The sequence below is a fragment of the Passer domesticus genome, chromosome Z, assembly GCF_036417665.1.
Source record: "Passer domesticus isolate bPasDom1 chromosome Z, bPasDom1.hap1, whole genome shotgun sequence".
Classification (NCBI taxonomy): Eukaryota; Metazoa; Chordata; class Aves; order Passeriformes; family Passeridae; genus Passer; species Passer domesticus.
The window spans coordinates 34,642,948-34,670,519 of record NC_087512.1 but is presented as its reverse complement, the minus strand read 5'-3'; the positions used below and the strand labels follow the sequence as shown (position 1 = coordinate 34,670,519).

The following is a 27,572-nucleotide window of genomic DNA, read 5'->3' as shown; positions in this document are numbered from 1 at the left end:
TTCCTCAATGTCTGACAGAGCCAATGGCAGACGGCCCTGAGAGGAACTCAGCACTGGCCATAGCCAGTCCCATCAACAGTGGTGGAAACACCTCTGTGATAACGTATTAAAGGAGGTATTGAGCAGATGTAACAGCAGCTACAGAAGAGCAGGGAGAGAATATGTGAGAGGAACAACTCTGCAGTCACCAAGGTCACTGGAGAAGGAGGGGGAAGAGGCACTCCAGGCTCCAGACCTCAGATTCCCCTCCAACACATGGTGCAGACCATGGTGGGCAGCTTGCAGTCATTCTGCCACAAGTTACAATGACTGAAGATTGAGCAAAATCTGTGAAATTTGCTGGTCAACATGGTAAGGACAGCAGAACAGAACAGCATTTTACTCAGTTGATAAGGTCAGTAGAACAGAACAACATTTGCTCTTATCAAGGTCAGTAAAACACAACAGCACAACTTTGGAGAAATAAATAAAGGATGTAACCCAGGCAAACAGAAGTCATGAAAAACACAAGCAGGATGCCAGCTCAGCTCTACAAGGCTGGCAAAGTAGAAGTTGTGCAAAACAATGATATTGCACTCACTCAGAAGCAGAGGTCAAGGAACAGCCACATAGAAAAGACACTGGACACTGAAGACAGACCCCAAAGAATCAGATAAAGACTTCCACAAAGGGGTGTGATTGTGTCACATAAAGTCAAGTAAGTGGGGATAGCTAATGAATATATAATCAGTGTGTATGATAAAAACTCTGTTCAATCAATGCTCGGGACACTCAAATGGAGGAAGGGTCCCCTAGGTGACCAGCATGCTTTCTAATACTCAAAACTGTGTTAGAAATTATCTATCCAGTCATTATCAAACATACTGAGGAATTAGAAGAGCTTGGTGTTCCCAAGGATTTTGTAAATGCTTGCTTCTGGTCTTCAGAATATTTGTTTGCATCCAGTAATAGAGTTCAAAGTTAAATTCTAAATTACATGAAGTTATAGAGATGAAAATTACCAAAAATATACTCTGCTTTAAAACTATATATATAAAGTATAGATGTCTTTTTATTCCTGTTCTTATGATTGGCAAAGACATCTCAAGAGTTTGAGAAACTATAAATTTTACTTAAATACAGAAAAGTTCACCAATAACTTAGTCAGACAAAATTCATGGCCAACATCTACACTAAGTTCCTATTTTTTTAAAGTAGACATGGATTGCCATCTAATGCCCAAATCTATTTTTGTTTTTAAATATTTAGCATAGGATAATGCTTTCATAAATGATGTGGAATTTATTCAAGAATATGTTAGCTAAGTGTTTGTCCATGAGAAGATACCAAAATATTTTCATCAAAAAAATGAATGCATTGCTCACATCCAACTAAGAATTTAGTAAATACATATATAAAACTAAAAGTACTTACTTATGAATAGCCTTGGCTTGTGATAGATCCACTACCTAAACAATATTGCTAGCGATGGTAATTACAGGAACATTAAAAACGACTAGTGGAGGAAATTCAAGCGAAGTTACAACAGTAAGCAGAATTAAGAGGCCAACTGAATGAGGTTAAACATGGCAAGGTGCTAGGTCTTTCCCTTGGGGCACAACAACCCCGAATAACACCACAAGCTGTAGGGGACAGTGTGCCTGGAAAGCCTCCTGGTGGGAAAGGACCTGGCCGTGCTGGCGACAGCAGCTAAACACGAGCCAGCTGTGTCCAAGTGGCCAGGAAGGCCAATGACATCCTGGCCTGTGTCAGCCATTGTGTGGCCAGCAGGACCAGGGCAGTGATTGTCCCTCTGTGCTTGGCACTGGTGAGGCTGTGCCTCAAATCCTGTGCTCGGTTTTGGGCCTGTCACTCACTGTAGGACAGACACTGAGGGGCTGGAGCATGTCCAGAGGAGGGCAATGAGGCTGGTAAAAGGTATGGAGCACAAATTTCATGAGGAGCAGCTGAGGAAACTGGGGTTGTTAAACCTGGAGAAAAAAAGGCTCAGGTGAGACTTTATCACTATCTATGACTATCTGAAAGGGAGTTGCAGCAAGGTGGGAATTGGCCCCTTCCCCTAGGGCAGCTAGTGCAGGACAAGTAGAAATGGCCTTAAGTTGCACCAGAGGAGGTTCAGGTTAGACATGACAAGGAATTTCTACCTGAAATAGTTATCAAGCATTGGAATGAGCTGCCCAGAGAGGTGGTGGAGTCACCATCCCTGGAAGTGTTCAAGAAATGACTGGAATGGTTCTTAGTGCAATGGTTTAGTTGTCACAGTGGTGTTTGGTCAAAGGTTGGACTCCATGATCTTGGAGGTCTTTTCCACCCTTAATGGTTCTATGATTCTACATCAAAAAGCAAGAAAAGAAATTTAATCACATTGAATTATATATGTACTTTGAAGCTTTGTGAGAAAAGCTTGGAAGATCAGTTAAGGGTTAAGTTATGGGTTAAGACTATCAATAGAAAAATGCTGAAAAGCTGATAACGCCATAGCTGCTAAGAAGGAGGAAGATTAGTAGGCTTAAGAATTGTATACTTAGTGACCGTAACTGTCCACAGGTCACACCCACTCATTTTTTATTCAAATACAGATACTCTAGAGTTTGTCTAGAAGCCAGCAAACCTGAGCAGTTTAAGTTCGTAAGGGTTGTCTTTGAAAGAGGGAGGAGAAAGTAAGCATGAAAGTGAAGTCATTCTATGAAAGAAAATACAAGACTGTGAGGCTGTTCCACCTGAAGGAACAGAGTGCATCAATGCTATTAAGTTGCATGTACTCTCATGGTTTATACTGATGCTGAGCTTACAAATACCAGCCTTTTCACAGCATGACATTTTATTTTTGTATTTTGATTCAGATCTGAATGAACCATTTTCTGCCAATAACCTAAGAAAATAGGAATTTTTTTTTTGTCCGGAAAAGGACTGACATAGAAGAGTGGCCTCCAAACCCTGAGAGATTTATTCAGTGCCTGTTGGAACCTGTGTCTGATCATTAAGGGATATTAGACAGATCACTTGCATTCTAATCCAAAGTTTAGTGAAGTTAATAACAAGTTTCTGATGTATCTTTTAAGTCTGAGAATTAGGACTGTAAGAAGTGAAATGCTTGTTTAATAATAACAACAATTTTAAAAGGCCCTTTTGCTCCTAATTAAGTTCTTCTACACTTTATTAATTATTGGTGCAAAACCATTCTGAATATCATTATTATTTAGTGTTATTAGCATAATTTCCATAAGGAGAACCATGTTTTGTGCTTTAAATAGCGTATAATACATTTGAGAAGTTCATATGGTTTTGGAAAGTTACAATTTTTTTCCTTGGAATTACATTTTCAGATGTCACTGTTAGTGGTTCCAAAATTTTAAAGTTCTTATGAAACAATAGCACAGAGTGGGTTTTGTTTTGTTTGTTTGTGGGTTTTTTGTTTGGTTGTTTTTTGGGTTTTTTTTGGGGGGAGGGGGGTTGGGTTTTTGTTTTGTTTTGTTTTTTTCTTTTTTTTTCTTAGTTTCAGCTGCTATAAGAAATATTACATGTCTGGAAAGGAAGCCATGATGTCTGTTTACTGACAGAAGCTCCATAATTTTGCAGCTTTATCAGAAAGAGAGCTTTATAAATAGGCCATGCTAAAGAGATTTATCAAAAAGTGAGGTACTGACGTTAACTATTTAGAGGAATAAATTAATGGATTTCTGCTACCTGACTAGTTCTGTCCTTACTATTTGTGTAAATGTAGTTACTAATCAGAGGGATCAGCAAGTAAAAATAAAAATCAGGGAGGAGATACCCTAATTTGTGAATCTGTTGTCCTTCTTTATTTTTAAAATCAAGGGTGTTGGTTTTGATACAAAAGACTAGAAATGTACAAAAAGAAAGGAAAGAGAAACTAGAGGAAAGGTCAAAGATGAAGTATTTAGCAATTCTGGTAAATACATAGAGCAATCTGGCAATCTTTCTGTCTGTCTGACACATCCCACTGCTTTACAGAATAGAGGGGAAATAGGGACTGCTGACTTCACTCAGGAAGCTTTTTGTCTGCTGACTCGCTGACTCACTGTTCACTTTGAGAAAAAGTGGTTCCATATGAGAAGAAGACTTCACAATTAGCTGAATTGTTCTGAGGAAAGTCAAGCAAAAAGACACCATGATTTTGAGTGTAAAGGAATAGGTTTTATCTCCACATGATATGGTTTGGTTTTTTTTGGTTTTTTAAACGCAGCATAGCTAGAACAGAAATGATGACTAAGCCAAAAGCGTACCTGCTTAGTGCAAATAAAACCTGATTGTGATAAAGCAAGAAAAGTTAAAGAAACACAAGCTTTTGGTAGATATCAGGAAAAGACTAGACATTTTTGTAAGTAAAGCTTAAAGTAGATTTCTCTTGCTTAGGGTACTAAAGAGAGATACCTCCCTTATAGGGAGATGTCTGCAGATGTTCAGAAAGTAGTTACCGTGGAACTCTCCCATTGCTGGAGTAGGAAGGGCATGGCTATTCAAATGGCTCTTTACATGCCTTCAGATTCAGTGCCTGCTTCCTGGGATTTGAGTGAAAAATCACTTGTTGAGGTCTCTAGTTGTTCATTCTTATGTGATGCTAGCAGTAATTTAATGAAATAATTGTTAGTGGCTATCTGTCATAATTATTGTTTGAAAGAGCAGTTATATCCTTAGCACTATTTACTTACTAAGCAGCTAAATTGGGGTGAATTTATAAATCTATTGTCCTAATCTCTTGAAGGAAGAGACATACTGTTACCTTTTTTTAGAAGGCATGGAGTAACTTAGAGAATTAATTTCTGTTTTCTCTTTGTGTCATCCTTCTGCTTTTAAACTTAAATATAGAAATCTTAAGTATCTGGCAGAAAAAGGAAAAAAAAAACCTCAAAGAAATCTGGAAAGAGCAAGAAGTTGGCCTGACAGAAATAAGAAGAGCTCTCAGCTCTTGAGTTAGTTTTTTTTCTCTTCTCAGTTGTTGTTGGTTACTGGAGCTATGAAATACACTTGTTTAAAGGGCCCTGAGACCATCCCTCCTCCTGGAGGTTTGGCTTCCTCAGGGCTAATTTAAATCATTGAGGACTGTCCCTTCTCTCTGGTAAGCTTGGAGAGATCCCTCCAAGAGACATCCCTTGCAGACAGCACTGCAGAAAGTCCTTACCTTCCTGTGGGAATTGACCTAAGGTGCTTCTCTAGTGATTAGATCCTACCTGAGCTACAGGCGCTACTACATCACAATCCTGTCTATGCCTGGCCTTTAGCCTGCTAATCTGGGTCCAGACCCTTGGGCACTGGATGATGTCCCATCCTGACCTTGGACCTCCTCATCACTCTGGTCCTGTCTGGTGATCACTTATCTGGTTATCCTTACAGTGCCTGGTCCTAACTCTGAATTGCTGGCTTGTATTCCTGGCTTTCCCCAGCCCTGTTTCATTACCTTGACCTTGCCTATGTCCTGGGCTCTGGGCTAACTTCTGGGGTCTCCTTCAGCTCCCAGCTCCCCTCCCTAACAGAGTAGCTAGTCTGTGCAGCATGGTGACCTCAGACTTTCCTGAACTCACAGCCTAGTCAGCCTGTGAGGAGGGACACACTTACAGTACTTACACTGGCATACATTAGTGTGTCAGTTGACACAGGCAGGCAGAGGAAACAACCACAGACTTGTGACTTGAACACAAAGAGTGAATTAATTTCTGTTACCCTGTGAACTGGGGTATCCCCAAAGCAATATCTGCACAGAGGTATACAAGTGGACATGCACGCACTCTTAAACTCAGTCCATGCTAGAGGATCACTGGCCTGCTCTTCATATATGCTGTCCAGAATAATTCCCAGCTACAAAGTCATTTGAGCAGTTTACAATCCTCCTCTCCAGTCTTCTGCTTTTTAATCTATTTGCCACAGTAATCACACTAATTAGTGTGTAAAAATTGGACAATTATTTTGGCATTTGAAGCAGTCATACTGAATAGGTATCCTGGGGGAAAACTGTACTTGTGAGCATACCTAACAGTCAGCACAATGGAAGGTGTCTCCAGAAAATTAGGAACCAGATTTCAGTCTGGTTGTAGAAAACTGTTGCCCAAAGAAGGGAACTATAACAGTCTGTAACTGGCACAAAGGTACACGTGCACCAAAGGCACATATGCCTTCCAGGAACAGCCAGGATTATCTAAGAAAAGATATATTTTAAAAAAACCCATCAAAATAGTCAATTTTCAGTTTCACCTGGCATTAATATGCTCCACAAAAGAGCCCAATGGTCTTGGTAATTCCATTTCATTCTTCGCTTTTGTGTTGTACCCTGCTTTGTTCTTTACATGTTCCCTTGTAAGAATGGAAGATGTAGTTCTAACAAATGACCTTGTTCTGTACACATAATTCAAGCTAGCTTTACTTGAGTCCTGGAACCTTCTATGATCACAGTTTCACTGTCTTACTGCAGAGTTTTTCATAGACTCAGTACCTATTGTTCATTTGATTACAGAATAGGGCTTTACAAAGAGAGTATCAGGGTACTGTGCCAAGCCCTCATTCCAGCTGTTCCAAAATTAAATCCTGGGAGACCATGTATGAAATTATTCTTTGGTGAGAACGTCATTCTTCCAAGTTCTCTTCTGTGATGATTTTACTGCATGATTGCAATATTGTACAGGGGAGATACAGCTTCTTTTTGTTTCACCAATGCTGATGGAACAGATTGTTATCCTCTACTAAGTTACAAGGGTGTCAGATCTAGAGGTTGATCTTCTTGTGTAAATTATTCATTCATTAACCCACATGAGGCAATGTGAGATGAGTTAACAATGTTATTTAAGCTATCTGAAATAACCAGGTGTAATTTGATGGACATGGGTTGGGGAGAATTACACAATTCTCTCCTTTGGCAGATCTGGGAAGGTGTTGACTTCTCTATCTACAGAACAGGAGCCACCTGGGGAATGTTAAAGTAGCAATTTTTTCTCTATTTCTTTGTACCATTTTACCTCTGTATTTAACCTGCCAGGGCATCAGAGAAATAAGAACGTGGTCGTTTTGTTGACAAAAATGCCTTTCAGCTCCTCTTTAGTACACTTTGTACAGGCTTCAGAATATTGTCATCATATATCACCCTCAAACAAATATGCTCCTCTCCATAACAAGTGAGGCATTATTATCCAATTGTTGTGCTATCCAAATTCTGAAGGTTCATGAGTGATGGAATCCTGCCCTGGTGGGCACATGGGGAAGACCACATTTTTTAACCTTCAGAATATACTTAACAAAATAGTATAAATGCTAAATTTCTAACACTTTCAGAAATTCAACTAAGTTTATGGAGATACTATTTTTTTATCCTACATGCTTTTCTTCTCCTTCTGGACTCCATTTCAGTTTCTGATGCAGGTTTGGACCTTTGAGTATTTTCTGATGTCTGTTCTTCTGTTTTTTAAGAGGAAACAGAAGCAGGCAAAGAACAACCTTCAGCATCTGCCTGTTTTACTAGCTTTCCTTGAACTTCAGATGACAAAACATTGAGAAACATCATCCCACAACCTCATGCAAGTTGCTTGTTATCTGCCTTGAACCTGTCAAGGCAAGCTTAGCTAGACTTATCTTGCCAGAAGTAAATTAAGAAACACTCTCAGCAAGTCCTTTAAGGAAGAAGTAACCTCATATAGCAAAACAAAGATAAAGAGATTGGGAAAGAGTTTTCCACATGCTCTTAAAAAGGAAAGAAGTATTCTTAAATTTGCCTACTGATTGTACAGTCAATGAAGGTATAGTTTTCACACAAATTTACAGTTTAACTGTCAGGCTTCTTACACTATCCCACTGATATGAAATCTACAAATATATTTGCTTCATTAGGACTTTTGGTTAGTTAGTTCAGATGAAGAATGCTTTCTTACTCAGATTAAGAAAACTTTTCCCCCTCCAGTTGTAAGATAAAACTGTAAGAGTGCTAGATTAGATCCAGAGCATAATATCAGAGAATCATAGGATAGTTTGGGTTAGAAGGTGTAGTGCAATACAACAAGAAGGGACCTTAAAGATTATCTAGTTACAAAGATATAAGACTACAGATCAAAACTTTCCCAAAGACTGGAGGTCACTGTGTGCATTTCATATTTATTTGTTAATAACAAAGTGAACTCATAATTTTAATTTTACAGTTGGGAAAGTAGAAGCACTAAGAGAGCTAGAATCCAGCTTCTAAGGCAACCTGAATTTTGAATATCTGAATTGGACATGCCTTTCAGAGGTATTGAATATCCTGTTAGAGCTGAGGAAAATTTGCCCTTGTTCAAAGCTGTGTTAGCTACCAGCCCAGGCTTGCCAATTTGAAAGAAAACACTATTAGATTGCGAAGCATAGTAGGCTATGAATCTGAAACCAGTTACATTAACATTCCTGGTTTATTGAGTTCATTTTACTTCTAGTTTTGAGCACTGGAAGTGAGTGGCTCTGTTTCTGACTACAAGAATAGCATTCAGAAATAAGCAATTAAACAGAAGTAAGAATTTTTTGAGATTATATGGAGAAACAAAGTAAGTAGTTATAAATTCTCTAACTTAGGGTATGTCAACACTCATCTGTGAAAACAGATGACCTCTGTTTTCACAGCATTATGCTCCAGTCTGACAGGAAGCCATGTGCCCCTGTTAATAAAATTGTATACCAAAACTCTGCTTCTTACTGGAGCTGGTGAATTTGAAATGAATGGCATGCTACCATAGCAACAGAAACTTCCAGATCACCAGTTTTGTGTTTAGCAAGTATGGAATCTAGGGGAGACCCTCATTGTTACCAGTGGATTTTGAACCTAGATCTGCTGCTTTTCACTCCCCTGAATCACTGACCAGAATACATAATCTTGTGTACATGCATTGCGCAGCACCATTAAGCAAGAACCTAATGCCTGATGTAATAGTGTAAGACAGTGTTTGATTTAGCAGGTTGGTGAACTCTGTACTGAAAAAAAGATGTGGCAAAACAGCCAAGTGGGCCTTAACCAGGGCATGTGAACATTTCCATGTATGAGTTGCATATCAGTAGCACATATTCAAAGTAAGTATCTTGTCAAGAGGACCATTTCCAGTGCTACCCAGGAATGCTAAAATGCTTCTAAGAAAAAGACATTTTCCTTATTCAAGGAAAATAAACCACTAAGGCGAGGAGCTTGTGGAATACTTAGAGTATCAGGAGTATCCTCCACAAACATGGCAGAGTAACAGCAAGGCTCCCGTGGAATCCTCTTCGGGTTCAAAAGAAGAATGTCTTCCACACTGTCAAACCTGAGACTTGATTCTCTCTCCAAAGGCTTTTGCCACAGGATCTTTTGCAGCTAAATCAGAATAGAACCCAGGAAGTCAGTAACACCAAAATGATTTCCAGCAACTGTCTGGCCCTCTTTCCTCTTTTTGTATCAAGTCAAAGAAATGTAAGTAGAGAAAGCTTGGATGTTTTGTAGTGCATTCACCTTAGACTCTTATGTAGTATACAAGAATAAATATACATCTAGTAAGGAACTAGATTTTTTGGAACTTAATAAAGGAAACTCTCAGATCCATATAAAGAGAAATTATTAGTTGCTAATAAGTGACTTGTTGATAAAACATTAAAAAGAATGTGGTTTATTTAGACGGAGAGTAACATCAAGTATCTCAGGTTTTGTGGTGGGAAGGTCTTATAGTAGAGCCATTATAGTTTTAACAGCTACATTTTAATAGTTGCATTTTAATTAGTTATTAGTTATATTAATAGTCCTAGAACTGTTACTTAGTTCTAGAACAGGCCTGGACATTTTTGTTCTGTGCATTTTGTATCTACCAACAAAATCCTTATCCATACCTACATCTCCTGACTGTTAATGAAATACAATGAAACAGTTACAGGATCTTAGCATAAATACAGTACTTGGTGTATTGTTTAACTGATAGTACCTAGATAAAGGCTAAACAAGGACATTTTCTTTCTGATAGTAAGTTATGAAGTAATTTGTCTTTTAAAATAGACTGCTTTATTGATAAGTCCTGTTATGGCCTCATCTAGTGTGTTTTACTATGTAAAGGGTGAAAACCAAAGGGGTACACATGGGCTGATAGGATTTACATGTCACATGAGACATGAAGGCTTGCTGTTATCTTTCTGAAGTGCAGCATGACACCATAACAGGTTGCTGCCTAGCCTTCTGATGATATCTGGGAGGGTTACAGATGAACTGTAGTCAAATAAAAAAATCCTGTATAATATGTAAATATGTATAATTGACTCCCTGTCCTTATCAAGCCAGCATGAGTTAATTCCATTCCTCCTTCTTCTATCTTAATTACACACTGTGGGGGTGGGTTTATAGTGCCTGTCTGCCTGTAATTGATGATACTGTTGCTCACTTTTGCTTTTCTTTAAGTATTCAGAGGAGAACTAAGTTTGGCCCAGTTACTCTCTTTTGAATCAGATGTCAGGTTAATTCTGTTACAGCCAACAAAATATAAGACACACTGAAAGACACACCTTCCAGAAAAAAAAAAAAAAAGTTAAAGTACATAACTTTTATTTATGTTATAAAGAAAACCTGCATGTTGTGTTACTCAGAAACAAAAGGTGGAGTGCTTTACTTCTGGGCAGAGCAGAATAAGGATGCTATTCTTTCCAAGTACAATTAGTGTGCACTTACAAAAGGAGGATCAGGCCTCACAAATGTGACATCTTCTTCTGGAGACAGGAAAACTAAGTGAGTCACAGCAGGAAAACTATTGACATGATTAATCAAGACAAGGGAAAAGCTTTTCATACAGGAGCATACAAAAGGCTTAATCCCAAGCCCAGGGAGTAAGGCAAATAAACAGTTTAGGTGAATAAGAAGTTAGTTGCAAGTTCCAAAACAGAATGGTGTAAGACAGGATTACAAAGACTAGAAAGGAATTACTGTAAGACTGGAAATAAAGGGGAACGGTGAGAAAGATGAGAGAAAAGAGACTTTGACAATTGTGTCATTTCACAACAGTTTCAGGGTGTCCAACACAACTAAGTTGATTCCCAATTCAGTAGAATCACTTGCATCTCACATGACATCTCTAAACAAGTAAAAGAAAAATGTTCTTTGAATATTAGACATCATTAAGATCAAATGAATGGGTGTAATGAATTGAATTGATTATTTATGTTATGGACCCAGAACCATCCATCCTTCACAGCAGTAAACACCTTCTTTTCCTTTGTGTCCCTACAGCATTCCTGACTGCTGGGAATACTTCAGTGCTTGTGCTACTGGCAAGAACTTGAGGAAAAGAAGGCATGCCAGTTTTCTTGTGGCTCTAGCTCCCTACTGAGAGCCTCAAAAACTGTGTCTGGAGGCAGTCCTTCAAAGCCTGCCAGCTTCCTAGGGCTGTGAGTGGACATAATTTGTTGACAGCTCCAAAAGGCCACCCTTCTCTGCTCTCTGTGTGCAGGCCAAACAGATAGTTTTTGGATAGTTTCTCATTACATGATCAGGAGTATGACACTACTTCATTGTTTGAACAGTCATCCTAAAGACTGAGAAGAGGCTATGGCTAGCTATCTTGATGTGCAAGCATGACTACTTTCAAATAAAGTGACTTCAATCTGCGGGGATTCTCAGTCCCCCATTTTTTGAGTTCCCAAGACTTCCCTCCATCGACCAGTTGTGAGGTCCCTGTACAGGTGAAGATCCCTCTATCAGATCTGGTTAATACACTAGAACTCTTGCTGTCAGTCAGCCTTACATCCACCCACTAGACTACATCTTTTCCTAAAGGAATATTAGCAGACTACTCAGGTCCTTTCAAACTTAGCACTGCTCACCCCTTTGGCCTTTCTGTCACCTTGTTAGGGAACAGCTGATAATGTGGTCTCAAGACAAGTGGAAGTACCTGTCCCCTGCTGGATCTGTTGGTGAGGGCCTCGATGGCATGGACAGGGCTTACTGTCCCTGCCCAGCTCTCCCTAGAGCATTCCACATCCTGCCATTTCAGCTTCCCAGGGCTGCCAGCCCCTGCCCCAGTGATGCCACAGGAGGGATGCTCTCTGGCTTCCCTGAGCACTGCTAGACCCTGGGGTTGATGTTCCAGCAGCTCCTTCACTTGGCAGTACTATGATGGTAAGAAAAGCTGAAGGACCCAGTTATCTGTTGCTGCTATCTCTGTCAGAGCTGTGTTACAGAGATAGAAGACTGGAACCTGAAGGACATTAAAATAAGTTTAAAAGAGATGCATCAAAGGATAAATAGGTTTATTGTGTGATCAATTAACTCATATCTTAAATTTTTTTCTGCAGTTAAGGATCAGTAGGTGGAATTGTTTTCTAAAATGTTAATTAAATTGACTTGGATGGATGAATATACTGATGTATTACTGTGAGTTACTTCTTCAAAGAATGAAACTTAGATGCATTATGCGACTTTAAACACTTGCCCTTGCCTCATGGAAGAGAATGGTAGGGTATACTATTATTGCCTTCCTCTTTTAGGAAAGGCTGGTGTGTCATGCTTTTGTGTTATCTGTTACTACTGCTTTTCTTGATACTCTTCTGCCTTCCTCTTCATCAGTCTTGACATGGACCACACCACTGCTCTCTCTCTTTTATGATATTTGAGGAATTTGGTCAATCCAAGACGTAATGCCATCCTCTCCCCCTTCCTTCCCCCTGCCTTCTCCCTGTCTGCCTGCCTGTAACAAAGGCAATGTTCTCAAGAGGCATGTTTGTAGATTTTCAAAACTTCAGATATGTCACAGACATATTCTAGAAAAATACTTTTGCCAGGACCTTTTCTCCTAAGAAGCTGGGAAGCTTCAGCTTCTCCATGTTTTGCTGCTTTGGAATGTGATTTGGAGAACTCTTTACACAGCATGTGAAATTATTTTTACTTGATGACCAATGACAACCACCTGTATCGACGCTGTGAGCAGTCACAAATTTTGTTATTCATTCCCTTCTTTTCCTTTCCAGCCTTCTGATGGATCCCTTTTCTCTATTCTTTTTAGTATAGTTTTAGTATAACATTTTAATGTAATATCATAACATAGTCAATCAGCCTTCTGAAACATGGAGTCAGGATTCTCATCTCTTCCCTTGTCCTGGGACCCTCGAACACAACCATACAGATAAACCCCTCCAAGTTTATAAAATACTGAAGGGCACAGTTGTGAAGAAAACATGACCCCAATCTACATTCTTAGCTTGCCAAGGACTGTCGGAGGGTTGGTACTATCTCTAGTTACTGCATTCTGGCAGAGTGTGTCACTGGGCCGTGAGAGTCTTGGGTGTTTCTGTAGTACATAAAATGGTGCTACTTACAAGTAAATAAATCCCTGAAAAGGTCTAGAATTCTCAGTAGAGACCCTCATGACAAAGGGTGTTAATTTATTTTGTGGTAGCCACAGGCAAACTGAGTTGTTTACACTTGAGAAGCCACATGACTGGGAAAAGAAACAAAGACAGTTCTCAGATGACAACCATGTAATGAAAAGAGCAGAGTGCATGTGAGTGTTTGATATGCAGAGGTGTAATAAATCTGTTCAACTAAGTGAAAAATTCTGGTTTGTTCCACTTATTCTGCTCTGCTGCCAGGAGAGGTTTAGGTTTAATATTAGAAAAAGGTTGTTCACCCCTAGGCTGGCTGGACAGGTGAATAGGGAAGCTCCCTGCTCCCCAGGGCAGTGGTCACAGCAGCAGTGTGCCAGAGTTCAAGAAACGTTTGGACAGTGCTCTCAGGCACACGGTGCGACCCTTGGGGCTGCCCTGTGCAGGGCCAGCAGCTGGACTCGATGATCCCTGTGAGTCCCTTCCAACTCAGCATATTCTGCGCTTCAAGGAGCCGGCCGTGCGCAGGACCGGCGGCCCTGGAGCCGCCCTCAGCCGGGCGCGCCGGGCCGGGCCGGGCCGGGCAGTGCCCTCCCGCTGACCGCCGCCGCGCTCCCTACGTGTCCGGGCCCGCCCCGCGCCGGCGCTGACGCGCGGCGGCGGTGACGCCCCATAAATAGCGGGGCAGGCCGGCGCTCCCCACTCCGCGGCGGCGGCGCCCGTGCCCGCGACCCTGCCCGTGCTCTCGTCGGCGGCGGCTCCGGCTCCTCCTCCTCGGTGAGTACGGCCGGCCCGGTGCTCCGGCGCGACTCTCGGCGGCCGCGGCAGCGCCGGCCCGCCCGCGGGACTGACTCCGCAATATGGTGGAGCGGAGCGGGGCGGGCGGGGGCGCGCCCCGTGTGCGGCGCTGAGCGGCGGGCCGGCCACGCTGCCCCCGCGGCCCGGCGGGCTCCGCTGCGCTGGCCGAGGTTCTCCCGGGAGCCTCGACCGCCCCCGGAGCGGCGTTGGAATGCCCCATCCCGGAAGCGGCCCGTGGGGACACTTGGGAAGGTGGAGCGCTTTCCTGCTTTGGGTACCGCGGAGAGCCGGAGCAGGCGCCGCGGCTGCTGTGCGTGGCTCATCGCGCTGCTTTCCTGCGCTTCTTTCCATAGGGAGGGGCGAGAGTAGGAATGAAGTTTGTGATGTAGCGTGTGTGCTTTTCTCTCCAGAAACTGTTGCTGTCTCTGAAATATGCTTGGCCTTGGATTCCAGGCGTCTCACTCACCTGCTCCAGAGGATGGATCTGACATTTTCTAGGGCTGAGCACACTTTCAGGGGGTCTCTGAAAGCGTGCAAGATTCTAGTTATCTTTCTTGTCTTTAGGAGCAGGAATAACTTTACCAGCTAACTGGACAGGTTCATTGGCTAAAATTCAAATGCGTGGCCTGTATGGATTGATTTTATGAGACACACTACAAATATTGTATAATCCCTGTAGTAACAGCCCTTGGTAAATTAAATTAGAACTTCTTTGATGCCACCGTAACCATTGTCTGTTACTTGTTTTCCTTGTGTGTTCCACATACAGTGGTTAATCTCATTACCAGCATTACTTTATGGCACATGTATGTTAATATGTGCAAATATGCCTGCAAAATATTAACAGGATGCCTTTGTCCTCATTGCCTGTTATGTAATGGGGAAATGTTTTATTTTACCTCAGACTATTAACATGTTCCTTTTCTGCTGTCATACATATGAGACAGAAAACTGCTGTTGGCTCTTTGACAAACCTAGCAAACCAAACCTGGCAAACCTTGTAAACCACAATCCTTTTGAGCACGGACTCCTAGTTTACCTTTTTGTTGCCTTCATTCATGCAGATTCTTCTGGAACTTCAGCATTTTGTGAAAGCATTAATGGAAAATGTGCTTTTTGCAGATTTAGTTCAGCCTGCATCTGTACATAGGATGACAATGTGCTTCAGTGTGTTCTCCTTATGTAGTACTGCAATACCCTGCCCCTTCTATTGGGGTTCTTGTGGGGATTTTTTCCATGGAATATGTGTTGGAATGCATGTTGAGTACTGTAGATTTGTTGAATGACCAATGTTTGAAAGGTTTTTTCAGTGGGGAATGTGTAATGATTTAGTCCAAATTATCATAAAGGAGATTTATTTTCTGCAGTAGAGAAATCCAGTGCTCTCTGTGTCACAGGAATGCTAACTCCTTAGCAAGCAGAACACAGTGAGCCTTAGGTGGGCTCCCTAGAAGATCGAATCTGATTAAAGCTGTTGGTGGGGGGGGTTCTTTGTCTGACTTGGACATTCTAAACTAGATTTTCAGTAACTTGCAGTCTGGCTTTTGTTTGTCATGGCTCAACAGATAAGTCTGTCTTAATTCTTCTAGAAAAAAATGACCCAACCACCTGGTTATTCATCAGTGAATTGCTGTGCCTTAAAGCCTGTCTCGTGCATATGCTATACTTGCATTAACTAAACCAAGTTTTGGATTTGTAAATTGTTCCAATAAAATCTAATTCCTGTATGCATGAATCCTGATCCCAGTAAATGGGGTGGACCACAAGAAGGTTGTTGGTTTCGAAGTTTGGTGCTTAGATGAGGCAGATACGATGTCGTAACTCATATATGCTTCTTTCACAGGCTGTGTAAGGTTCAAGACCTGAAAAAATGGCATTGGCAGCAATTGATCCACAGCAGGTATGTCCAAGTTAGTCCGATAATTTCCTTGTCTAGGTCAGAAAATAGGAGTCAACTAATACCGTTCTCTTTTAAAACAGAACATTGTATCGAGGGTTGCCAACCTTCCTTTGGTGAGCTCCACCTATGATATGGTGTCCACAGCTTACATCACCACAAAGGATAACTATCCTTATCTGAAGTCAGTATGTGAGATAGCAGAGAAAGGAGTGAAGACGATTACTTCAGTAGCCATGACAAGTGCTATGCCTATCATTCAGAAACTGGAACCACAAAGTAAGGCAAAGGTTAAACTGTTGATAACTTTAGTTTAATTGATTGTTTTTTGTATCCAGATGCACTTACGGTTTAACATGGTCATGCTGGTCTTGAATGCCATTTCACGTAGCTGACTGAACCTGTTGCTCGACTTGCTGAGTTGAAAAGACTTTAAAAAAAAGAAGTAATAATCCAGAGTGAAAGCAGATTCCAGCTTTCATAATACTAAATTATTGAAGACTTTTATACATGAGACGATTACGCAATTTCTTGCTCAACGCCTTCCTCACCTTTCACCTAGTTTCAGATGCTACTTTTGTGCTTTCTTACACTGAGAACTGTTTAAATTTGGAAGCTGTGTCACAAGGGTGTTGTAACCAGAAGCCTGGTTTCATAGAATGGCAGAGGAACAGGTGTTTCAGATTCTGCCAGTTGCTTGTAAATTATCAAATGAATTTTCTTTGCCTGCAAGTGAGGATTTTTTTCCTGGCACTATAAATCTGCCTTTTTTTTTTGCTTTGCTGACTCAGATCTCGCTGAGAAGAGGAGAAAACTACTTCAAGGGTGTTGCATGAATTCTTTTTCAAGAGGAATTTTCAGTTTGATTTTTGCTAGGTGAAGAATAATTAAAACGACTCTTGTAATTTCTTTTATAGTTGTAGTTGCCAACAACTATGCCTGTATAGGTCTAGACAAAATTGAAGAGAGACTGCCTATACTGAATCAACCCACCGACAAGGTATGTTCTTTCCATTTATGTATGCTAAGCAGAAAAACTATAAACCCTTCTTTTCTATTATCACTAAAACCCAAGGGAGACACATTTCAAAAGGCTGTGCCTGAAGCACAGCTTGGAAGCAATAAGAAAGTCAAAGATTTATATGTAAAACTGTTTGTTGCCTTTGGGAGACCATTAAACTTTTTTAAAGTATTTTAAATTGCCCACTATGTGACAGCATTTCTCTACCAGTGCAGTTCACTGGTGGGTGTTGTTGTAAAACTTTAGTCTTTGTCTCTTTCTTGCGTGAAGTGCCTGGATTAAATTCACTGAAGTTTTTTGAAAATTTCAAAAGCTGTGTGGCAGTCATGTTCTTTTTTTCTCTTGTACTTATTTTTTTAGGGCAAATTTTCTCCTAGATAACCAATACTTGTACAAGCTTTAGCATATATTCATTATTCCTGGATTATGTAGCTCTCACTAGTTAATACTTTTAGTAAATGCACGTATGTCCTGCCACAGGTTGTTGCCAATGCCAAGGATGTAGTTGTTGGAGCCAGAGAAGCTGTAACAACCACTGTGACTGGTGCCAAGGAAACTGTTGCTCACACAATCACTGGAGTTGTGGGCAAGACCAAAGAAGCAGTGCAAGACAGTGTAGAAATGACCAAGTCAGTTGTCAATGGCAGCATTAACACTGTCCTGGGAAGTCGTGTGGTGCAAATGGTGAGCAGTGGTGTTGACAATGCTCTCACAAAATCAGAGACCCTTGTAGACCAGTATCTTCCACTTACAGAAGCAGAACTAGGTAAGTTCACTTGAAGGTTTGATTTTGTCGGAATGCTTATATTGGAGAGAAGTGAGCAATCATCACTTATGCTTACTCATAGTGGGGAAGGGGGCACGTGCTTCCCTGTCTTTTGCCTTGCTGATTGTAATAGCAGCATCTTCACAAGGAAGCAGAATGAAAGTAAGGATTTCTCTGTAAGGTTTCTCTGTATTTCTATCAGTCTAATCATGGTGCTAAAGGACTACTCAGTAAGCCTTGTATTCAGCTGTTACTAGGCAGATAAAATTGTCTCAGACCTCTTAATTTTTCCTCCAGTAATCGATTTGCTTCCTTTCTACATACCTAGAGAAAGAAGCTGCAAATGTTGAAGGCTTTGAAGTCGGAGTCCAAAAGCCAAGCTACTATGTTAGACTAGGATCCCTGTCTTCAAAGGTCCGCACACGTGCCTACCAACAAGCCTTAAACAAAGTTAGAGATGCTAAACAGAAAAGCCAGGAGACAATCTCTCAGCTCCACTACACTGTTAGTCTGGTAAGTAAACTTCCACTTGATATATAAAAACCATATGTTGGCTTTGGTTTAGAGTGAAGAAAACAGCTGGAAGAATTGCAGGAAAACTGGGATTACTCTCTGACTAAATGCATGAATACATTATTACATTAAATACAAAGCATTTGCCATGAAGTGATATTTGTCACCATTCAGGAGAGTTCCAAATCAGGCTAAGCTGTGAACTAATGAGCAATTGCTTGTAGCTGCAAGCACTGCAGAAACAAAAGTGACATTTTAAATTTACTGCCGTTTTGTAGTGCTGGTTTTGACACATACTTCATTCAATGAAGAAAGTATAATGCAATTTAGAAACACATCAGACCTTTAAATCCTTTTTATTAGTAAAGTTTCAACTTCTTTTGGGACTTGCTCTCTTGCTGCTTCTGTCTCTGAGCATTTCTGGTACTTCAGTAGGCTTACTGAAGTATTCCAGCAAATACCTTTATGTACATGACAAACTGCACATAGACATGTGGCCTTCTATACAGTTTCAATTCTTCCTGTAGGATGCCAGCAGGGGATAGGGAAATAGTCGAGGCAGAGGGGAACACTGCACAACATCTTAAAACTGCTTTCAGTTTTCAATTCTTTGATGAGACTAAACACACTCTTATACCCCCCAAAGTTGTTTATACTGAAGTGTTTTAAAAGGAGGTTACAAAACAGTCATGGTAGAGAAGCCCTAAAGGAATTGTTTGGACTCTTGGCTCTACTTCCTTATTTGGCTGTATTTCAGATCGAATATGCCAGAAAGAACGTGAATAGTGCCAATAAGAAACTTCTTGGTGCTCAGGAAAAGCTTTATCAATCCTGGATAGAATGGAAGAAAAATACAGGCCAAAATGATGGTGATGATCTGCGTAGTGCTGAGGTAAACAGCTGTAAATACACGCCAGAAATAAATGTATTTTATCCTACCAAGGTAATGCAAACTAACAGTCCCTAAAGTGTGTAACAGAGAGGCTGCATGCTGAAGCTAAGGACAGCTGACTTCTGAGAACTAGGGGACCTGAACTCTATAAATGAGTCTACTTGCTGCAAACACTCAGGTTCATTCTCAGCTCTTGAGAATGCTCATCCTGTTTAGCATGTGAACTCATGTTGGGATATCTGTATGAAGATTAGCTAGAAACCATTTATTGATGTGTGCAGACCAGAAATAACAATTTGTCAGCAGTCTTAGGCACAGACTCACTGAGTCCTACACATAGCTTTCAGGAGTAGTGCATTGTTTAGAAAGTACTAACGTGCTGTGACTTGTTACCCAGAGTTGAAACAAGAATCTGCTTGACTGTTGCTGGGTAGAAGCTATCAGTTTCTTTTCACAAAGTATTTGAGTGTTGAAGAAATACCAAGTACATCAAAGTCTTTGATGCTTCAGACTTAAAACCTGGTTTATTATCTGCTATGGCTTTATTTCACCTACATCCCCTTTGTTTTGCTTCTTTATGTATCTTGAACAACATAAAGCTGCTTCAGTCATAAAAAAACACTAATGTGCTGTTGTGTTTGTTCTTTCTAGCACATTGAGTCAAGAACTTTAGCTATTGCACGGAGCCTCACTCAGCAGCTTCAGACCACCTGCCTCACACTGGTCTCAAGCCTACAGGGGCTGCCACAGAATGTACAGGATCAGGTTTACAGTGTTGGGTCAATGGCAGGTGATGTCTACCAGAGCTTTCGGTCAGCATCCTCTTTCCAAGAATTATCAGACAGCTTTATTGCAGCTAGCAAAGGACAGCTGAAGAAAATGAAGGAGTCTCTGGATGATGTGATGGATTATCTTGTTAACAACACACCACTCAACTGGCTGGTAGGTCCCTTTTACCCACAACTGCCTGGCATTCAGCATGCTGAAAGCAAAGGTGAAGGGAAGGAGAGTTCCAGCCAGAAAGACAAACAGCCTGAACACACTACTGAACAAGCTGCATAGCAGGCATGTACTCTGCTGACTGAGCAAATGAGTGGCCTTACTAAGTGTAGCTGTCAAAAAAATACATTTTCACAATTTTTTGGTGAATAATTCATAAATACAGGAATAGGGGAATCTAGAGGCCAGGACACTTACACATGGGCTGTATTGTCCTGTGTAGTTAAGCCACTCTTAAAAATTCAAACGAGATTCAAGTGCCTAAGTATTGGCAGCTGACAGTTGTCAAGATGTCCTATTAGTCTGTCAAGCAACTCATTGTGCTTCAGTGGTGTTAATACCATTAGTCTAAATGAAACCCACCATAGCTTGCTTAATCTCTACCAGAATGATATAAAAGTCTTGCATACCGTGAAATGCATTTAACAACTCTACAGTCTAGCTATGTACACTTAAGTGCTATATTTACTGCAGCCCATTTGATAAATATGCATCTGATTATTTCAGATTATTCTATTGTTACATCATTCCTGACAAAAGTTCTGTGAGTGCAGAATGCCAAAGATGAAAGTAGGGTTTCTGAACGAGTCACCTGGAGTAAAATGCTGTGACAGTGTTAACATTAACTGTACAGATTTAATTATTGTATAACACAGTAACTTGACCACAGAATCATAGAATATCACAAGTTGGAATGAACCCTTAAGCATCATCAAGTTTGACTCCTGCTCCTTGCAGGACTACCTAAAAACTAAACCATATGATAAAGAGCATCATCTAGATGCTCCATGAACACTGTTCCAGTGATTGACCAAATAATTATCAACACGTTTTTTAATATGCAATATAAACACAAGATTCATGCTGTTTGTACCCAGGTGCCTGCTGTTGTGTGTGTGTGTTTTTGTAGCCATTGTTTTGTAACTCATTTTTTGTATGTTAGTAATAAATGCTTTAGTAGCCAAAGCCTGTCTCCTTTGTTTTAAAACAATGTAACTTGCTTTTCTGTGATGCTCTCAAACTGAGTCCAGCAGAAAGCAAGTTGATGTAGAATGCAAGTGATGTAGATGTGCATTGAAAACGTTTGATGGATAGGTAAGATACCACTGCAGCATTTCCTTGCTTTTGAATATGTCAGTCTTAGCTTTACTGCTGCTTTTGTTGATCCTTGCTGTTGTCATCTTTAAAGATGACCTAAGCTGTGAGCTGCTGATGTTCTAATATTGAAAAGAGATGGATATGGACAAAAGAACCCTCTTGTCCCTTCACAGTACATGTTGTACGTGCTTGGCCATCTACCAGCCTTGTCTTCTGACTCCCTCTAAACAGTGTTTGCTTCTCAGCTACATCACCAGTTTTAACTTAACTTTATTTTCCTCTTGAACTTGAGCATATATTAATCCTCAGCTACTTCAGTGAAATTGTTCTCGGTAAGTCCTGTGAACACCTCCACTGGAAAATAAGTAGTTAGTAAGAAGTAAGCTTTCTTGGGTTAGGGCTATCCAGGTAAGTTGTATTGTTTTTCCTGATGCATGCCCTATACAACTTTGAGTTGCAATCATCTAGTGTAGCAATGCCAGCCACCATTTTCAAAGAAGTCACCAAATACTGAGGCAAAAATGCAGTTCAAAGAAAACTTATCACATAGTCGCACATTGCTACATGGAACAAATACCTCCACCTGGTTTGATGTAGGAATAAAGCAGATTTAATGTGAAAAGGTTAGCTGTTAGATCGGGGTTGGCATAGAAGTGTGAGGAAGACTGTTTTAAGCACAGTATTAAATGAAACTGTAGCAAAACAGGATTGCAGGTAAAGATTCTGTAGCTTACAGTTTTTAATACTCAGTTTATATAAGGGTGGTGTTTAATGTTTAATATGAAATTAACATGAGATGGTGAGACTCCTTTCCAGCTGGGACCTGAGTTAAGACTTCTGGAGACATAGCGCTTTCAGGAATTAATTTATGTTTACTTTACTATTGCATAGATCCAGTAAGAATAGCGTCTTTATCTCCATTTGCAGTAATACTTTTAGAGTGCATCCACTATTGTAGATTGCTCAGAAACTGAATGGAACTAATTAGTGGTGGGAGCAATGGGCTGTTCAAAGAAGGGAATTCCCATTCTATGTGCACTTAGTTGCTCTGGGACTTCATTCTGATGTGATCAACCAAATAAAATATTCAAACTTTTCAATGTCTTTTAGGGACTGAGAAATAACATCATTTAGCATTAGTGCAGGAGCAGTCCATTGTATCTATTCTGTCTTGTGTTACTGATTTGTATTCTTGCATGGCTGTCCAGCTATACTAAATCTCAGCAAGCAGATGAAGTGAAAAGCAAGACCAGCCTAGACCTCCAAAGCATTTCTTCATTACCAGGCACTGTTGGGTGCCTTCTCTTCATGGCATCTGCCCTACAACTGGTGGCTGCAAACAGAGCAAGACCTGGCTTGTTAATGGTTGGGCTCCTCTGTCATGTTGTTGTGATAGGTGCTTGTTTTCTTGGATGCTGCCCACCCCCCAAATGTTTTAAAGTTTCTATTCACACACACACAACCCCCCCCACCCCCCATCAGAATTAGGAACTCTTCCTTAGTGGAAGAGACGGCTGAGTGTAGCAAATTGCTATGTTCCTGATTTCTTAAAATATAATAAAGTTCTGTGGTTAAGATTATTAGTCTCTGCTAATAAGGAGAGCATTGTATGTTTAAACTGATTTGCAACTGATTTTGCATGGGTATCTCACTGCATGTAATTTAGCATAGCATATTCCACACTCCAGTCTAACTGCTGCTCTACGACAGAACTTAGGATTTTTCTCTAGTGCGGCTAGAGAGAGACTGTTGACATGTCCACTGGAGGCAAGAATGATGCCTTCCAAAGTCTTGTCTTTTTGCCGCTGTTTTTGACTGAACCTGAGATGCTTCCTCACAAATAAAGAAGGGAAAGCTGAGATACTGCCATCTTACCTGTTTAACTCTATGTATTATATAGCTCAGCTGTACTGCACAGAAGCTTACTTCCTCTTAGTCCAAAAATCATGTTTGAGGATATAGCTTGGGAAAACTGTGAGGTTTCTCTTGAACCTTATAAAAAATGTAAGACCAGATGTGTTGAAAATTACAGGAAGTAGATTCAACAAGGCAGTTAAACTAGATTAAATGGAAGAATGTCAAAGGCTTCTAGGCACACAAACTTGGGATGGTAAAGGTTAGAATACTAACCTGATAAAAAGATCGTTATCACTTACAAGGTTCTTTAGGGTTTATGTAGAATTTAGAAAATTGCTTTTTCTCTTACAGAGATCACTCAAAAATTGTTCATGCTAGTTGACATTTCCCAGGTACATTTAACAGAGAACAATTATTCTGTCATTGCTGATAATTGTTTTTTTAGAAAAGCTTTCAATATAAGCATTTGTAAATAGCTCCCTATGGTATACAAGTTTTGCAGACATATTTATAGCATTGGTCAAAGCCAAATTACAAGATTTGTATGAGGCCTGGAGTTGCAGTTAGTTTGCCTCAATCTGAGGAAAGGTGTACAGGTTTGGAAATGTCTCCTTCAAGATTAATATTTTGCAATAATCTTTTCCAGATTTTAACTTAGGGTAATATTTTATACCTCGTAAAATAGGTGAAAGGATTTGGGAACAACTGATGAATTATTTCTCATTATTTAAAAAAAGCAGTAACTACCACCAAAAGGCTTTTTTAAACCCTCAAAAAGATGAAATGGAGCGGAACTTATTTTTAAGCATGTTTGGTTAGTAATTTGCATGATCAGAGAGTCTTACATGCATCAGCTTGCTGGAGGTATTATGCACGATGTTCGTAAGTGAAGCTATATTTGTTTATTGCTGATTCATGGCAATTTTATTTCTTTTGGATAATACAGTCTCTTGATGACTAAAAATAAGTGCTTGTTCTGAAAGCTCACAAAATGAGAATGCTGTGTCAAAATGCTAATGGCTCAGTTCTAAAAACTTAGCAAAAAACCAAGAGATTAAATGCTGATGTCAATACTAACAACTTCATGTATGAAGACAGCAAAATGCCATAGTATTTTTTTTACGCTGTTCTATGTAGGGATTTTGCAAGTGTTATATCTTTGTAAATGATTTACTGAATCATACAGAGAAATTGCGTGAAGAAGAGCTTTATCTGGTCTTACTCTTTTATTCAATAATTGATAGGATCTACATAGGCAATCCCATAACATCATGGGCATTGTTTTAGTTAGACTGGTGCAGATGTATTCTAATACACTCCAATTTGAAGTTCTCTCATGGCTATCAAAATCTTACTATTACGTTAAAGGAGTCAGGTTCTTCTACTGCATGCATTAAGGAGATGAAGAAAGCAGAAACTTAAATTTGAGCAATTACTCTGTTGTCACTAAGAACAAAACGGATGTAAGTAATAAAAACCTCTTAAATGCATGATAGAGAAAATTCTTACTGGTCAGACACACTTACTGAATATGACTGTGTCCTGATCAGTGTAAATACATAAAACTATCCATTTGGGCACATTCTTAAAAACTGCATATGGACTACTTAGTCTTTTTAGGACACCTGTGTTTGTACTGCAGTATGAAATACAAGATCATGTGCTGGTAATGGGGGAAGCCTGTTGCTTTCTCTAAGTGCAGTAATGAGAATTTTAGGAAAACTGCCGTAAGTAGAAAGATGCCAGATAACTCTTGCTGGTAGAAAGATGTGTTTCCCTAGTGCCTTTTGATCTTTTGGGAAACAAAAATTACTCATCTTATTTTGATCAAGCTTAAGTTCCCAAAGTGGTACATGCATTTCATGGTATTCACAGCAGTGCCTGGTTAGTCACATGCTGCTTAAGTTCTTCTAAAGATCAGTTTTAATAAATAATTAGTATTTCAAAGATCCCTGGTGTCCAATGACAACCTACTGTGTAAGACCAGTAAATTGCTGTGTAGTGCTTCTGTATTGTGTACATTGTACCTGGTAGCGGAAGCAGTAGTCCCTTTATTTGATATATTGTCTGCCCTTCTGACCTGTCATCATAGCAGGCATAGCACATATTTTTCTTCCTTACTGTCTTTCGTTAAAGTAAGTCATAAGGTGTTTTGCAGTTAGGGAATGCATTAAAATGCCTCTTTAGTCAGTGCTGAGTTTAAGTTACAGAAATACCTACAAGCTGCTGTTGCTTTGAACATGCAGAACCAAGGTCTTGTCAAAATGCAGCAGTAGTTATTTGCTGATGGTGTGTTTGTCTCCAAGTATGTCACATCACCAACATTAAAACTAACCATTAATCATATTACAGATGTGAGTATTTTTCACTGGGGGCAAAAAACTTAGGAGTAAATTGCTTCATTTTATCCCATTTTTCAGAAGTGCCTAAGTAATCTAAGTCCTACTAAGGGGACTTAAGGGTTGGGACTTAAGCTCCTAAGTGTCTTAGCCAACATTTTTAGAAGTCTGTTAACATCCACATATCCACTGATGTCTTTCTGGCAATTCCTGAAACCCTATGCTGCTTAGCAGTACAGAATACTCTACATGTAGTTAAAACAGAGACAAAGGTGAGATTGCAGTTCCAGGTATTTGTTTTGTCAGAAAAGGTTTGATGCAGTAGGCAAGCAGAGCAACACAGAAATCCGTATCAATCTCCTCAGGGCAGATTACTTTGTGCAGGGCATTGCTTCGGTGAAAAGAAGAAAGGCAAAATTAATTTGAAAACTTCCTTTCTTAATTTTCCAGTAACTAGTTTCACTACATTCAGCTCTTTTGCATCTCTACTATAAAATCTGACCTTCTTAGCAACTGATTTCCATTTTGTGTAGTATTTCTTAATGGTTCCTGTTTCCTTTCTGTCTGAGCATATTCCACTCTGTAATCAGGTGTTTGGTCTGATTTCTAGAGGTGCTGAGCACCTATGGGTCCTGTCTTCAGTGAAGGAGTAATGCAAAATTGGTTAAGTTTTACTTTTGAATTGATTGAAATTTTATTCCTACACAGGTTCCAGATTTCGCTATTACAGACCTGTCTTCAGAGTCAGATGATGTCCCAGACATTTTGGATTTGGATGAAGAGGATCAACAGGATTTTTCACGCACAAATGGTCCTTACACTACAGGGCAAAGAGCTGAATAGAGAAGCATGAAAATGTCTTTTTGATACCATGTACCTTTGCCATGTTTAATTTAGATTTCTCCTTTTTAAAGATGAACCTGCCTAGTTTAGGGATTATGGGGATACTTTTTTAAAAATCAGTACTGTTTCACTTAGCTGCATCAAAAATCTGGGTTTTTCAATGTAAGGAATGCACGCTACATTAATTGGTTATCACAGGTGTCAAGCTCCAGTTCTACAAGCCAGGTATAGCCTAACCAGTATATCCAACTAATCTGATTTTTATTGATGATTTGTTCTCCTGCTGGTAGCAGCCATGAGAACACCCCAGTGCTTTGCATACAGGGCTGCCAACAAGAGGAGTTGATGAGGATTTGCCCACTTTCAGTCTATGTGAAAAACAGTGCTGCATCTACCTCTTTGCTGCTGGAAGGGGTAAGATTTGTCTGTCTCAGATTTTCTCAGGTTCTTTTGTTAGGCTCTGCACCTACAGAGCTTAGACGCTTAGAGCTTTCCTTTGGCAAGAGTGCTTTATGCACAAAAGGACTTCCTTTCTTTCCACATGCCTTCTGTGTGCAGATATTATGGCGGGCATGATGCTATCAGTTGTGGCGCCTGAGACTAAATGGAGTAAATGCTTCAATATTAAAGTGTTTGGGGTATAAGAATAGCATTTAAATTAGAAAGGGGAAGAGACTGTAAAAAGAAAGGAAAACGGAGAGTAAAGAGATAAAGACTTTGGACAAAAGAAAATTTGAGGAAAAAAAAAGGGAATTGAATGTAAGGAGAGTTGTGGCAACAGTGATTTTTTAAAAAAAATTAATAAAATCTCAATCAGTTATTTGCTAAGGGCTGGTGAGTCTGCATTTGCTCGCACACAGTACTTTTTCTAGGAGTTGGGAAGGGGGGGAGCGGGACTGGAGGCGGACTTGCTAACATTTGTTCCGAGGAGCAGGCCGAGCCGCGGTGCAGCGAGCTCTCCGTGCGGTCGGTGTGCGGGCGGCGCGGGGCCGGCAGCCGCGGCCTGCTCCCGCCACACCGGGCCTGCTGGGCGCCCGCGGGCCTGCTCACTGAAATGCCTTGCAATAAAAGTGTGAACCGCACAGCACACTTCTCGGTGTGAGTTTTTCTTGTTAGGGTTTGGGTTTTTTGTGTTTTTCTTCCTTTTTTTTTTTTCCCTTAAATTTGTTTTGTATTGTTGGTTTGTTTTGGTATTGGGGTTTTTGTTTGTTTGGGGTTTTTGTTTTGTATTCTTTTTGGTTTTGGGGTTTTTTGCTTGTTTG

At 40.2% G+C, this 27,572-nt stretch overlaps 1 protein-coding gene across 5 annotated transcripts; it reads left to right on the top strand.

Moving 5' to 3' along the window:
• On the top strand, positions 1-27,397 carry PLIN2 (perilipin 2). Of its 5 annotated transcripts, none has more exons than XM_064405408.1 (9): positions 1-697; positions 15,929-15,985; positions 16,066-16,261; positions 16,900-16,982; positions 17,484-17,769; positions 18,092-18,282; positions 19,040-19,174; positions 19,826-20,116; positions 26,176-27,397. In XM_064405408.1, the coding sequence occupies exons 2-9, from the start codon at positions 15,956-15,958 to the stop codon at positions 26,308-26,310; spliced, it is 1,347 nt and encodes a 448-aa protein (XP_064261478.1). In that variant the 5' UTR covers positions 1-697; positions 15,929-15,955; the 3' UTR covers positions 26,311-27,397. The 5 variants fall into 5 exon arrangements, with proteins under 5 accessions (XP_064261478.1, XP_064261476.1, XP_064261480.1 ...); XM_064405406.1 differs by lacking the exon at positions 1-697 and adding an exon at positions 13,914-14,064; XM_064405409.1 differs by lacking the exon at positions 1-697 and adding an exon at positions 13,915-14,064 and having other exon boundaries at positions 18,098-18,282.
• Positions 27,398-27,572: the final 175 nt, after the last annotated feature.

Coding starts and splice junctions, on each gene's coding strand:
- PLIN2 (XM_064405408.1), top strand. CDS start 15,956: ATGGCATTGGCAGCAATTGATCCACAGCAG. Junction 17,770..18,091: donor ACTTACAGAAGCAGAACTAG/GTAAGTTCACTT, acceptor TCCTTTCTACAT/ACCTAGAGAAAGAAGCTGCA. Junction 20,117..26,175: donor ACACACCACTCAACTGGCTG/GTAGGTCCCTTT, acceptor ATTCCTACACAG/GTTCCAGATTTCGCTATTAC.